Source organism: Dendrobates tinctorius, unplaced genomic scaffold, assembly GCF_039654945.1.
Source record: "Dendrobates tinctorius isolate UK_male_01 unplaced genomic scaffold, ASM3965494v1 ptg000081l, whole genome shotgun sequence".
NCBI classification, from domain to species: Eukaryota; Metazoa; Chordata; class Amphibia; order Anura; family Dendrobatidae; genus Dendrobates; species Dendrobates tinctorius.
Genome location: NW_027361749.1, coordinates 16,783,113 through 16,798,622, shown reverse-complemented (window position 1 = coordinate 16,798,622; position 15,510 = coordinate 16,783,113). Strand labels below are relative to the sequence as shown.

At 38.4% G+C, this 15,510-nt stretch overlaps 1 protein-coding gene across 2 annotated transcripts in view; it reads right to left on the bottom strand.

Moving 5' to 3' along the window:
• The window catches only part of SNTG1 (syntrophin gamma 1), a 957,068-nt gene that overhangs the window by 303,081 nt on the left and 638,477 nt on the right, over positions 1-15,510 (bottom strand). For both annotated transcript variants that reach the window (XM_073583787.1, XM_073583788.1), the window contains one exon: positions 9,593-9,649. In XM_073583787.1, coding sequence (XP_073439888.1) covers positions 9,593-9,649 — 57 coding nt within the window. The remainder of the gene's footprint in view (positions 1-9,592; positions 9,650-15,510) is intronic.

Here is a 15,510-nt window from a genome sequence, read left to right as displayed (position 1 = left end):
ATTCAAATAACTTGCGTTTATTTGTGAAAAAAACAGAAATTTGGCAAAAATTTTGAAAATTTTGCAATTTTCCAACTTTGAATTTTAATGCCCTTAAATCACAGAGATATAGCACACAAAAAACTTAATAAGTAACATTTCACATATGTTTACTTTACATCAGCACAATTTTGGAACCAAAATTTTTTTCTTTAGGAAGGGAAGTAGTGACGTTTTGGAATGCAGACTTTGATGGAATGGTCTGCTGTTGTCATGTTGCCTTTGGAGAGCTCCTGATGTACCTAAACAGTGGAAACCCCCCGCAAGTGATGCCATTTTGGAAACTAGATCCCCTAAGGAACTTATCTAGATGTGTGGTGAGCACTTTGAATCCCCAGTGCTTCATAGAAGCTTATAACGCTCGGGTGTCAAAATAAAAAAAAATCATATTTTTTCAACAAACATGATCTTTTAGTCCCCAATTTTTTTATTTTCCCAAGGATAACAGGAGAAATTTTGGAATCTAGATCCCCTAAGGAACTTATCTAGATGTGTGGTGAGCACTTTGAACCCCCCAGTGCTTCATAGAAGCTTTTAACGCCCGGGCGTGAAAATAAAAAAATCATATTTTTTCCACAAACATGATCTTTTAGTCCCCAATTTTTTTATTTTCCCAAGGGTAACAGGAGAAATTGGACCCCAAAAGTTGTTGTCCAATTTGTCCTGAGTCTGCTGATACCCCATATGTGGGAGAAAACTACTGTATGGGCACACGTCGGGGCTCGGAATGGAATTAGTGACGTTTTGGAATGCAGACTTTGATAGAATGGTTTGCGGGTGTCATGTCGCGTTTGGAAAGCCTCTGATGTGCCTAAACTGTTGAAATTCCCCACAAATGACCCCATTTTGGAAACTAGTCCCCCCCACGGAACTTATCTAGATGTGTGGTGAGCACTTTGAACCCCCAAGTGCTTCACAGAAGTTTATAAAGTCCGGGCGTGAAAATAAAAAAATCATATTTTTTTCCACAAAATTGATATTTTTGCCCCCAATTTTTTATTTTCCTAAGGGTAACAGGAGAAATTGGACCCCAAAAGTTGTTTTGAAATTTGTCCTGAGTAGGCTGATACCCCATATGTGGGGGTAAACCACTGTTTGGGCGCATGGCAGAGGTTGGAAGGGAAGGAGCACCATTTGACTTTTTCAATGCAGAATTGGCTGGAATTGAGATCAGATGCCATGTTGTGTTTGGAGAGCACCTGATGTGCCCAAACAGTGGAAACCCCCAATTCTAACTCCAACCCTAACCCCAACACACCCCTAGCCCTAACCCTAACCCTAGCCCTAACCCTAGCCCTAACCCTAGCCCTAACCCTAATGTGAAAATGGAAATAAATACATTTCTTTAATTTTATTATTTTTCCCTAACTAAGGGGGTGATAACGGAGGGTTTGATTTACTATTTATGGCGGGTTTTTATTTTTGGCAGCTGTCGCATGCTAAAAGACGCTTTTTATTGTAAAAATAGTTTTTGCATCACCACATTTTGAGACCTATAATTTTTCCGTATTTTGACCCACAGAGTCATGTGAGGTCTTATTTTTTTTGGGACGAGTTGATGTTTTTATTGGTACCATTTACGGGCATGTGACATTTTTTGATCGCTTTTTATTCTGATTTTTAGGATGCAGAATGAACAAAAACCAGCATTTCAAGAATTTCTTTTTGGGGTGCGTTTACACTGTTCCGCGTGCAGTAAAATTGATAAGGCAGTTTTATTCTTCGGGTCAGTACGGTTAGAGCGATACCTCATTTATGTAGTTTTTTATGTTTTGGCGCTTTGATCGCGCGTTATTGCACTTTTTGTTTGGCGGTATGATAATAAATCATTATTTTTTGCTTCGTTTTTTATTTTTATTTTTTAAGGGGTTCGCTAAAGGGGTTAACTAATGGGACAGTTTTATAGGGCGGGTCGATACGGACGCGGCGATACCAAATACGTGCATTTTTATTGTTTTTTTTATTTCCAAAAAATGAATTTATTAGGGAATTTTTTTTTTTAAATTTATTTAGCGATTTTTTTAAATTTATTTTTACACTTTTTTTAACTTTATTACATTGTCCCAGGGGGGACATAGCTGTCATGTGACAGATCGCTTATCTGTCACATCTCAGATCACTGTGACTGATCAGCGATCTGTCACAGGCATAGAATCAGGCTTCATCATGCCTGCGCACTGCAGGCACTGAGGAAGCCAGCTCCCTGCAGGCCCCCGAAGGTCCCCGTCACCATCTTGGATCGGGAGACCTGCAGGGAAGGAGACCCCCACAGCAGCGCTGCACATTGGGCTGCTGTGGGGGGCTCAGGGAAGCACGGAGGGAGCCCCCTCCCTGCCGATGTTTCCTTTTAACCCCCGGTACACTGTGATCGTGTTTGATCGTGGTGTGCAAGGGGTTAATGTGTCAGGGGCAGTCCGTGACCACCCCTGACACATAGTGCCGGGTGTCACTTGTGATAATCAGCTGACACCCGGCCACGATCAGCTGCGCTCCCCCATGAGCGCAGCTGATGGCGCTAAACGTACTATCCCATCCATGGGCATAGGGGCCCGGGTCCCATGGACGGGATAGTACGTCTGATGTCAGAAAGGGGTTAAAATGCAAACCACCCTCGGGGGTAAAGGGGTTAAATTCTGGAAATACACCAACACATTGTTACACACACACATCTTTGTGACACCTTCAGAAGTCCTCAGTCTATAGATAAATACACATACTGGTATATGCAGTCTTAGGGCTCATTCCCACATGCGAAGAAATCGGATGAATGCAATCCGATAAAAAAATCGGATTGATTTCGGTCCAATGCTATTCTATAATTGTGTCTTCATCTGCATTTTTTTTCCAGCTCAGATCGGATCACGATTGGACTGGAAAAAAATCTCAGCATACTGCGATTGTAATAAGTATTCAGATCGCATCCCACAATAGAAGTCCTGATTAAGGATTAACATCCGAAACGCACATCAGGGTGGGTGCGCGGACTTTCAAAGCCTATCCTACCACTCACTTGAGGTAATTATTACTATCTGTATGCCGCTGTGTATGCCTATGTGTTATATATGCAGTATTTCCTGTGATATCGTGGGTGTATTATATGTATTTTTAGGATCCCTTCATATTGGTCTGATGACACTATTGCTATAGGCACTTTAGGCATGTCCATTGAGTATGGTAATTATTGATGTAAGGCAGATTCCTATTTCTTCCCCATTGGTCAAATATATTGGTTATTATTGATCTAGGATATATTAGACATGGGGTAGTCTTTGGCTTCCTATTGTCCATGCACCCTTTTGCAGAACCATGCGCTTGTGCAGATGTTTGCATTCCATTGTCCACTGTTTAACCCTTAGATGTTCAATTTGATAATTAAACTAGTATTTTTGCTATATATCTGGACATTTTGGTCGTTCTTTTTAGTATCTTACCTTCCTAGTGTCCGTTTGCTTGCGACCTGTCCATATTTGTCCATTTACAATGTCAGCAAGATTTAATGATGTGCATGTTTACTTATGTACTGGGAAATATGCTGCTAGTATTCATGAGCATTTCATTTTACATACTGGTATATGCAGCCTTAGAGCTCATTCCCACTTGTGAAGAAATTGGACGAATGCAATCCGATACAAAAATCAGATTGATTTTGGTCCAATGTTATTCTATGATTGTGTCTTCATCTGTTTTTTTTTTCCAGCTCAGATCGGATCACGATTGGACTGAAAAAAATCGCAGCATGCTACATTGTAATAAGTATTCGGATCGCATCCCGCAATAGAAGTCAATGGGTACAAGAAAAAAATCACACAGTACTCACACCATGTGAGTGCTGTCCGATTTTTATGCAACGGTGTCCTTTGAAAAGCCGGCAATTCATGTGTGGCTACAGTAAAATCACACTGACAGCTTAGAATAGAATAGATAGACTATATATATATATATATACATACATACATATACAGTACACATAGAATACATATAAAGGTCTGGCAAAAATTAAGAGACCATCACATCAAAACCCTGCCATGGGCAGCCGATTCTCTAGACTTGAACCCCATTGAAAACCTCTGGAATGTAATCAAGAGGATGATGGATAATCACAAGCCATCAAACAAAGAAGAACTGCTTACATTTTTGTGCCAGAAGCAGTGTGAAGGCCTGATGGCAAGCATGCCAAGACGCATGAAAGCTGTGAATAAAAATCATGGTTATTTCATAAAATATGGATTTCTCAACTTTTCCTGAGTTAAAACATTATTGTTCTAAACATGTATCATTGTTTCTAAATGATTATGAACTTGTTTTCTTTGCATTACTTGAAGTCTGAAAGCACTGGGTTTTTTTTTTTAATTTTCACCATTTCTGCTCTACAGAAAAAAAACAAACAAAATTTATTGATTAAGAATTCGGAGACATGTTGTAAGAAGTTTGAAGACTAAAAGAACAATTTGCATTTTACTCAAAAATATACCTATAAAGAGAAAAATCAGACAAACTGAACATTTGAAAATGGTCTCTTAATTTTTGCCAGAGCAGTATATTACGAGTCAAACGGATTGTATAGCTCATATTATTTTTTTACTTACCAAAACTAAATAATGAAACATATTTTTTTTAATTCTTTTTATTTTGTGATTATAGATTTCACAATTTTTCAGATTTTTAAAATTTTGATAATGACATAGAAAAATCAATGAAACATAAACACTGGAACCGATGCATCAAATTGTATACACCGAAAACTGATTTAAAATGCTTTAAATAGTCAGAATGTTTTTCTGCAGTGCATATTGGCACCAACATTTTAGCAAGTTTTCCCATTTTCACATCAATTTTGAGCATGACCGACAAAATGGAGTGTTATGAAGCGTAGCAATGCTTGCATATCAAATTCATAAATAATGGTGGCAGTTCTTAAACTAGAATAGTTATTCCAGTTCCTCATTGAGGTATGGAAGAGTATGATGTTGATTTTCATGATTCCTCCCCTCAGTGTGTCATGGGCGCAGTATGTGACAGCTCAGTCATCTGTTGCAGGGGCATGCTGAGCCATCACTATTTTGATTGAATGCTTAGCCATCCAATCTGAGACTGGGAGATGCTGAGCTTCTTGCAGGTGCTCCCTTTTTCTAAATGGTTACTTTGCAACTTAGCTGAGCTCTCAGTCCCAGATCTCTGCCAATTGAAACATTTGCTCTGCAGTGTTGTTTGCCTGGTATTTCTGTGTTCTGATCATTGCTCTATTTCTTTCTCACTTTAGACCTCATTCTGACCATCTGTTTGCCCAACCCCTCTGCTCTGATCCTCTATTTTCTTGGTATTCTGACCTCGGACCATGACGTGGTTTCTTCTTTGCTTTTCTCCCTTTTGATTACAATGTGCTCTCTTGGTATCTGACCCCAGAACGTTTGACTACCCTGTCTGTGAGTGGTGACTAGAGTCACACTGAATACTGATACGATGCACATAAATTGCTAAGTGACATACATTTCTTCTGAATTTGATGCATCTTATTCCTGCAACACCATTGTAAATGAATTGGGACCTTTATTTCTACTCACTGTCTGATTACATATTCCCTTTGGTATATCGTATGTGGAACTGCTTTCCATTATAGCACCTTAATGTTATTCACATTTGTATTTATTCCCATACTGGGGACACATTTATTAATAGCAGTTACCTCTGGTGTTGAGTTAATACCTGGTTTATTGTTGATTTTAGCAAGTGTATTATTCTGTGTGTAACAAGGAAACTGAATTAATCATGCATTACGGTAACTGCAATCCTGGGATCAATGTTGTGCTGGCTTTCCAACATATATTCTGATATTTTCTTTTATTCTGCTTTGCCATTTGTAAGAAAAATTAAAGCTGTATTCTACCCATATGTGCAGCTGTTTTTTCTTCACATATTTCTTTATCCGCACAAAAAAAACATTTATATGGCAATACTAATATTTCATGTGTTGTGATTTATATAAAGAAAAGAAGGTAATTCAGATTTTGTGTACAAATTCACTACCCAGAATACATGTATGTATAAAGCTACACTATGTACAAGAATAATATTATATTGTTTGCTGGTTTTGGGGTACAGGATGCACACTTGATTCTAGGAGCAGGATCAGATATTAGATTCAAAATGAAGATACAAAATTACAGGATTATACCTCAAGTGCCCTGTATCTGCAAAAAGAAAGCCCCCAAAAATTGAAGTGCAAATTCCAGTTTCAGAATCCAAAAAGCAGGAGACATATAAGTTTGAGGCAGAGTCTAGACACAGAGACCCTAAAGCCCCTGTCACACACAATGACTCACCAGCGATCATGACAACGATATAGGATCGCTGGTGTGATGCTACATGATCACTGGTGAGCTGCCAAACAGGCAGCTCCACCAACGATCAGTACCAGCGATGACGAGCGGGCACGTCGCTGTGTACCTAAGTTACCAGCGCGCTGATGCAGAGAGCTGGTAACCAAGGTAAACAGTGGGTTTCTAAGTGCTGCGTGGCACTTAGAAACTTGCTGTTTAGCTTGGTTACCAGCTCCCTGCACCAGCGTGCTGTAACTAAGGTTCACAGAGGGTTTCTAAGCGCTGCGCAGCGCTTACTGTTTACCTTGGTTACCAGCTCCTGCTCCCTGGTCGTTGCTCTCCCGCTTGCCACACGCAGCGATATGTGCTGGCCAGCGGGAGACCAATGACCCAAAAAAAGTCCAGAGCTTTCAAGAACGATCAGCGATACCCGGCAGGGGGGGTCGCTGATAGATGTCACACACAGCGATCTCGCTGGTGAGATCGCTGTTGCATCACAAAACTTGTAACTCAGCAGTGATCTCGCTAGCGAGATCGCTGTGTGTGATGGGGGCTTAACTCTCCAGTGCAGCTAAACTTGCAGATAATGACATTCACTAAGGTCAATGCACAGATTTTGATTAGCCTGCCTACTAGTCCGCTAGGTGAGCGAGTTTAAAGTTAGTGGTCTCAATAATCATTATTAAAAGGGAAACAGATCCCTGAATATGCAAAAACTGGATCCATGACCAATAAGACCTTTATACAATTTTTTCAGTATTTTTTTTTTTAGATTGTTTTATGGAACTGCACATATTGGAGTAAAATCAACTTGTATACAGGACTTTGCTGTTTGCTAATGATTTAGAATTAGCCCCTTTTACGTTTTAGACTTTTATCTAGGTATTCCAGTAATATTTTTTTTATTTATGACACTGCATATAGTGGAGCAAAATCAACTTCTAAATACCAGCTTGCGGTATGCTAACAGCCCACAGTGTGCGAAATGTGAAGATCCACAAGTTTGCAGTTACACATGAGTGACTGTAGACTGGCAGCCTATGTCCGTACAATCACTCACAGGAAACCAACAGTCCATATGGTGCATATAATATATAGTATAAAGTTGGCCATGTGGGCAGTAGAGAGCTTGTTTACCTTTGCTGTAATCTTGGAACATGCCTATTAGGATCTATACATATGCAACATTAGCAGATCATGTTTAGTGAAAGTGTGACTATCTTTTGATTAACCATAGTACAAAATATACTGTATGTTAAAAAATTGTCTTTACCAAATTACTTTAAGAAGAGATATTTTATGTTGAAAGAAAATTGCTATGTAGGCCTAGATGAATATTCTTTTTTTTAGTTAAAATAAATGTAAAATACGTGTTCTCATTATAGCAACACTGCATTGATAAGAACTGCGTGGGCTTGATAGCAAAATTACTAATTAGTACGCATGTAATTTTCTGGCTTTGATCAAAGATGTTTCATAAAGATCCTTTGTCTGCATATATTAGCGATGGCAAAGGTGTATGTTAATGAAGAGTCCTAATGACATGGGAAAATATGTGTGCTGTTTAAAATTATGGTAAAATTAAAAATCAAGGAGCATTTCGCCTGTTCACAGTAAATTAGTTCAAGTTGTAAATTATTTGTGATTTTTGCTTTGATTACAGGTAACAAAAAATAATTAAGTGCAGCAAATATTATATCTATAGCTCGAAAAAATATATAATAAGAAATACATGAAACTTCAGCTCATTTATATCTAGCATGAATAAAATAGCTTAACATTCTATTTTGGGAATGGAACTTTGATTTAAACACATGGATTTACTCTAACTGAAATTATAAGACAATAGGCTCAAATTAAGAAAGAAATGTAAAATTTAAATGTAACCCTGACATTATGACTCTTCTTTCTGACAATTTGATCTTATTTGATTGATAATGTACTAAATAGACAATATGAAAAGCAATTTATCTCAAAATTATGTTTTCTTACCCCTAAATATTTACTCAAAAGTTGTTTGGCAACTAGGTGTCCAGCTCCTGTTGCCAAATGTAAATTCCCTTTTCCCGAGGCGGTGCATACAGATTACAGAAAGTGGGGAAAGGTCTTTATATCTCTGTTACTGTCAAACTTTATATTAACATAAATTAAAGGCCAGCTTTCAGTTTGGGAGTAGAAAGCAAATGGACAATATCAGACACAAAGCATGCTGGGAAGTGAAGGAAAGAATGTTTCTGTACCTATACCTATGGCAGAATGCTAATGAATAGAACCTTCCTTCCTCAAAAAAATGGACAATTAAAAACACGACAGTACTTGTGCATATTATAATTATATGAGCACTAAATGGTTTTTGTAGTGCATGAGAGCATGATTATCCATTTTTTTCTGAAAGGACACAAATTAGTTATCTCGAGATCAAAAGAAACTATCTTGGCAGTACCGTCTAGGAAAGGGAACTAGCTACCTTCAACTCAATATATGGCCCATGAACAAATTTTACAATGCAAACAGGGATAAATGCTGAGCCAGAAAATGATTTATGGACATCCTGCTTCAGGGTGTGCATAATGCAATTCATTTGCTGTATTGTTTAGGACTACTGGTTCTTCTTGAAGAGACCAACTGAGTATAGTTTCTTACAAACAAGATTCCATGGGAGAAAAAGATACAATTTAGCTACATAGCAGAATGAAAGAAACGATGTTGCAAGTATCAAATAGGATACGTATACAGTATACCGGATAAGTCAATGTCCGACCCGTCAATCAGTTTTGTAAAATGATAATTCAAGGGCAATACTTAAGACTCATTGAGTCTCTGTAACCTATACTTCCCCAGAATCTGAACGGACAGATACTCATCAATTTTAGAGAAATTTCACTGGTAAAATGATAGGATTTTATAATAGAATTAAAGAAAATGGACAATGGAAGATGAGGTTCTATAAATATCTTATTGAACTTATTTAGCTGGAAAATGTTTGATTTACAACACAAAGAAAGCATTTATGATGCAAAAAATGTACATGTCTTCCTCTGAAAGACCATGAATATGTTGGCACACTGTACCTTACACAGCATTAGCTAATTAGCTTTAGTACCTGCTTTTGAATTATTAGTATAATATCTCTATTAAATATGTGTTGTATAAAGTATTCAGAGAGGCACCAAGTAATATCTACTTCTGCACATTTCTTTTAATATTTAAAGTTGCTTAAAATATATCTACTGTACCTTTATGCTGAGTCCAAATCCTCCAACAGTTTGTCTTCGTATTGCTACTGTTCTTTCCTAGAATCAGAATTTGGAATATTTGATTAATTAGCTTCAATTAGTTTCAAAACAATAATCTGTCAGCCCACAATCTACTGTACATGCAACTATGCCTAACAATAAAGTTGTGGATTTATTTTCCTTTCAATAACGGGCAAGAGAGTTTTTCCACTGATACAGTGGGGAAAATAAGTAATTGATACACTTTTTTTCAAGTGTTCCCCCCTACAAAGACTGGAGAGGTCTAAATTTTTTATCGTAGGTATACTTCAACTATGAGGAACAGAATATGAAAAAATCCATAAAATCACCTCACAATCACATTGTATGGTTTTTACGTAATTCATTTGCATTTTATTGCAAGAAATAACTATTTGATGCAATAGATCAACAGAACTTAATATTTGGTACAGAAACCTTTGTTTGCAATTACAGAGGTCAGACATTATCTGTAGTTCTTGACCAAGTTGGCAGACACTGCAGCAAAGATTTTGGCCTACTCCTCCATACAGATCTTATCCAGATCTTTCAGGTTTCCGTGCTGTCGCTGGGCAACATTGAGTTTCAGCTCCCGCCAAAGATTTTCTGTTTGGTTCAGATCTGGAGACTGGTTTGGCTACTCTAGAACCTTGAAATACTTTATATGGAGCCACTCTTTAGCTGTTCTGGCTATGTGTTTTGCTTCATTGTCATGCTGGAAGACCCAGACACGACCCATCTTCAATGTTTTACTGAGGGAAGGAGGTTGCTGGTCAAAATCTCGCAATACATGACGCCATCCATCCTCCCTTTAATATGCTGCAGTTGTCCTGTTTTCTTTGCAGAAAAGCACCCCTAAGGTATGATGTTGCCTTCGCCATGATTCATGGTGTTCTTGGGGTGTACTCATCCTTCTTCTTCTTCCAAACACAGCGAGTGGAGTTGATACCAAAAAGTTCTGTTTTGGCTTCATATGACCACCTGACCTTCTCCCATGCTTGGTCATTGGCGAACTTCAAATGGGCCTGGACATGTGCTGGTATGAGCACGGGGACCTTGTGTGCCATGCAGAATTTTAATCCATGATGGTGTAGTGTGTTACTAACAGTAAAGTTTGAGACTTTGGTCCCATCTCTCTTCAGATCATTTACCAGGTCCTCCCATGTAGTTCTGGGATGACTCTTGACCTTTCTCACAATCATCCTTACTCCACGAGGCGAGATCTTGCAAGGAGTCCCAGACTGATGAAGATTGACAGTCATCTTGTGTTTCTTTCATTTTCAAATAATTGTGCCAACAGTTGTTTCCTTTTCACGAAGCTGCTTGCCTTTTGTCCCGTAGCCCATCCCAGCCTTATACAGGTCTACAGTGTAGTCCATGGTGCCCTTAGCCATCTCTTTGGTCTTGGCCATGGTGGAGAGCTTGGAGTGTGACTGATTGAGTATGTGGACAGGTGTATTTTATACAGTTGATTAGTTCAAATAGGTGCAATTAATACAGATTTTGTAAGTTTGCCCACTGACAAAGACATGAACAGTCTATAATTTTAGGGGTAGGCTAATTTTAACAATGATAGACAGAATATCAAAAATAAAATCCAGAAAATCACATTGTATAAATCATATACATTTATTTGCATTTTGCAGTGAGGTTTTTGAAGTAGATGATGAGGTTTGCGCACATGTCAAGAGAAATTTGGGTCCACTCCTCTCTGCAGATCATCTCTAAATCATTAAGATTTTAAGGCTGTTGCTTGGCAACTCAGATATTCAACTCCCTCCATAAGTTTTCTAAGGGATTAAGGTCTGGAGACTGGCTAGGCCACTCCATGACTTTAATGTGCTTCTTTTTGAACCAATCCTTTGTTGCCTTTGCTGTATGTTTTGCGTCATTGTCTTGCTGAAAGATCCAGCCAAGACCCATTTTTAATGTCCTGGCGGAGGGAAGGAGGTTGTCACTCAAGATTTTACGGTACATGGCTCCATCCATTCTCCAATTTTTCCGGTGAAGTAGTCCTGTGCCCATGGCAGAGAAACACTCCAAAAATATACAGATGCATCTCCCAAAATTAGAATATCATCAAAAAGTTAATTTATTAATTTATTTCAGTTCTTCAATTCAAAAAGTGAAACTCATATATTATATACAGTCATTACAGACAGAGTGATCTATTTCAAGTGTTTATTTCTATTAATGTTGATGATTATGGCTTACAGCCAATGAAAACCCAAAAGTCATTATCTCTGTAAATTAGAATACTTTATAACACCAGCTTAAAAAAATGATTTTAAAATCCAAAATGTTGGCCTAATGAAAAGTATGCTCAGTAAATGCACTCGATACTTGATCGGTGCTCCTTTGGCATCAATTACTGCATCAATGCAGTGTGGCATGGAGGCAATCAGCCTGTGGCACTGTTGAGGTGTTATGGAAGCCCAGATTGCTTTGATAGCAGTATTCAGGTCATCTGCATTGTGGGGTCTAGTGTCTCTCATCTTCCTCTGGACAACACCCCATAGATTCTCTATGAGGTTAAGGTCAGATTAGTTTGGTGGCCAATCAAGTACAGTGATACTGTTGTTTTTAAACCAGGTATTGGCACTTTTGGCAGTGTGGACTGGTGACAAGTCCAGCTAGAGAATGAAATTTCCAACTCCAAAAAGCTTGTTGGCAGAGGGAAGCATGAAGTTCTCTAAAATTTCCTGGTAGACTGCCGCACTGACTCTGGTCTTGATAAAACACAGTGTACCTATACCAGCAGATAACAAGCCTCCCCAAACCATCACTGATTGTGGAAACTTCACACTAGACCTTAAGCAGATTGGATTGTCTGACTCTCCACTCTTCCGCCAGACTCTGGGACCTTGATTTCCAAGGTCTAGTGTGAAGTATCCACAATCAATGATGATTTTAGGAGCAATGTCATCTGCTGGTGTAGGTCCACTGTGTTTTATCAAGACCAAAGTCAGCATAGCCGTCTACCAGAACATTTTAGAGCACTTCATGCGTCCCTCTTCTGACAAGCTTATTGGAGATGGAAATAAAATTTTCCAGCAGGACTTGACACCTGTCCAAATTGCCAAAAGTACAAATTCCTGGTTTAAAACAACAGTATCACTGTGGTTGATTGGTGAGCAACTTGCCTGACCTTAACCTCATAGAGAATCTATGGGGTATTGTGAAGAAGATGATGATAGACACCAGACACAACAATGCAGATGAGCTGAAGGCTGCTATCAAAGCAACCTTGGTTTCCATGACATCTCAGCAGTGCAACAGACTGATCGCTGCCATGCTGCATTGATGCAGTAATTGATGCCAAAGGAGCCGCGACCAAGTATTGAGTGCATTTACTGAACATGCCTTTCAGTACGTCAACATTTCAGATTTTAAAGTCATTTTTTCAAACTGGTGTTATAAAGTATTCTAATTTACTGAGATAATGACTTTTGGGTTTTCATTGGCTAAAAGCCATAATCATCAACATTAACAGAAATAGATCACTCTGTTTGAGTTCACTTTGTCACGGTGGGATGGCTTTTATGCTTTTTTCATCAGAACAGTGTCAACTAAGCACCCTATGTTATTTATATGTACTATTGCTATTTATTTATTTACTTACTGCAGGGTATTTGCTTATTTTGTTTTTATCCTAGGTTATGTTTGAGTAAAAAAGGTTAACTGTGCACTCTATGGGTTGAAATATATTCCTTTTCTCAATGGTTAACACTTGAATGGGTTTCATTTATCACCAATATCTTAGTTTAACAAAGCAGGATGGTATCTAGAGTAATATGGTACTATATAAGTCATAAAGTTTAAGCACATTTCAAATATCATGACATTTCTCAAAAAGTGAAGTCCCGCGGTCATATTATTAATGTATCTGCCTTCTCTTCTACACTTTAGTGCCTCTATACCACATGAATTGCACAGGATAAAAGAAAATATACATGCAACGATTCGCTGTCAATTATTAACTCTAAAAATGTAAAGCAACATAAGTAATATAATTTCAAATGTTGACATATGAAAGTGATCACCAATGTTCATTGATCAATACATGATGTCAACTTTCTAAAATGAAAAATGATTGCAATTTTATATTTATGAACCTTCCACAAAATTAAAATAATCCCTAAAGGAACTAATTATCTTGTAAACCAAATATTCTGCAACCAGAAAATTGACTGTGCATCAAAACTGCCTTTCCAACTGCAATTTACCCATAGCAGCATTGTTCCTTTGTAAGGGACACAAAGGAGTGTCTGTAAGTGTACAGATAAATACATATATATATATATATTTAATGTTATGTTCCCTTTCCCTTTAACATTATTCGTATTTATTGTACATGGCATGTAAATGTCTATATAATGTATTTGTTATTTGTATTTAAAATTGGACACTGTTATATAGCTAGGGAAATTGTAGAACCCTGGTTTGCCCACTAGATGGGATTAGAGATGCTCAGCTTGTAAATAGTTCAAGTAGGAGGGGCTAAAAGCTGCTAAGCCAGGGAGCATCTGGAATTTGAATTAGTTGGGCGGGAGCACCCTGACAGGGCTTTTGGATCTGTAATGTTAAAGTCAAGAGCCCAGTCATACAGAATTTGGGCCAGTATCTCATCGGAGAGTAACACCAGGAGAAGTGCTGACAGTGCAGAATTAGTTGGTGTGCAGTTACCAGAAGAAGACTAAGCAGTATGGGCAGGTCACTCAGAATGTGGCAGCTTATTTCATCTGTGGATATTCTTGAGACTGGGGCTAAAAGATTAAGAGGGTCCCCTACTGGAGCAAGACTCAGCAGAGTTGATGCTGAAAGACAGGAGAGCACGGTCCGTCCTGGAAGCAAGCTTAGTGGGAGAGAGGGAAAGACAGGGACAGAGGAGAAAATGTCTATTGCCAACCATGATGGTAATGCTGTAGTGAATATGTATGCGCTGTGTAAAGGAAGCAGTAAAGTTGATTGTTCAAGTATTGAAAAGGACTGTGACTCTGTTTGTTCCACATCGTCTGAGGAGAACGTTTCACACAATTTCTCACCTCCTAAACCAATAGAATAAGACACCCAAACTAGATAGTCAATAGGATTAGAAGTCTTCCTTTTTACCTAAACAATATAACTTACCCATTTTTTTAGTTTAGTTTCTTCCATGTTCATCGATTCATCAATAGCGCCTGTTGGACTAGGTCTTGAAATATAATAATTCCCAAACCTTTCTTGCCCATAACAGTTCTATAACTTTATCACTAGATACTCTAAGCATGATCCATTAATTCAAAGATGGATCAGATGTGATAAATTTCAATATTTCTGATCCTTTATTCTCATATAAGAGTTTTGTTGCAGTTTACAGTCTCTCTATTGAAATAAACTTGCATGTTTGTCCAAGAATGTTTGGCTATATTTATGATTTCAATCTTCTTCTTTATATAAATTTTAGGTATTTTATGTTTTTCAAATAAGTTGCAAAATACATGTATTGTGTTAGGAGTCAGATTTCTGCCCTGGCTATGCAGAGATCTGGACCCTTACATCCTGCAGTCTCCTGCTATCGGTCCACTGCAGGAGAGATTGCAGAAGAGATTGCTTTTCAGCAACTCTCTCCGGAGGCTAAGTCCTTCACTCCATACTCTGAGCATGCTCCTGGGACAACCTCCCATTGGAGCTCAGGAGTCAGGTGCTCAAGTCCTGCTCCTGATTCCATTGGTCCAGCTCAGGGTTATAGAGACTTCCGGAAGGTCCCGTATGCTATAAAAAGTGCGCATGGCTGTTCCGCCATGCGCTAGTATTTTCATACTGCTGCGTGTATGGTAATGGATGCTAGGACTGGTGGATGACTTATTATGAAACCCCTTCCCTCTGATATTACGTTTGTGTGAGTGATTGGGCAGCCG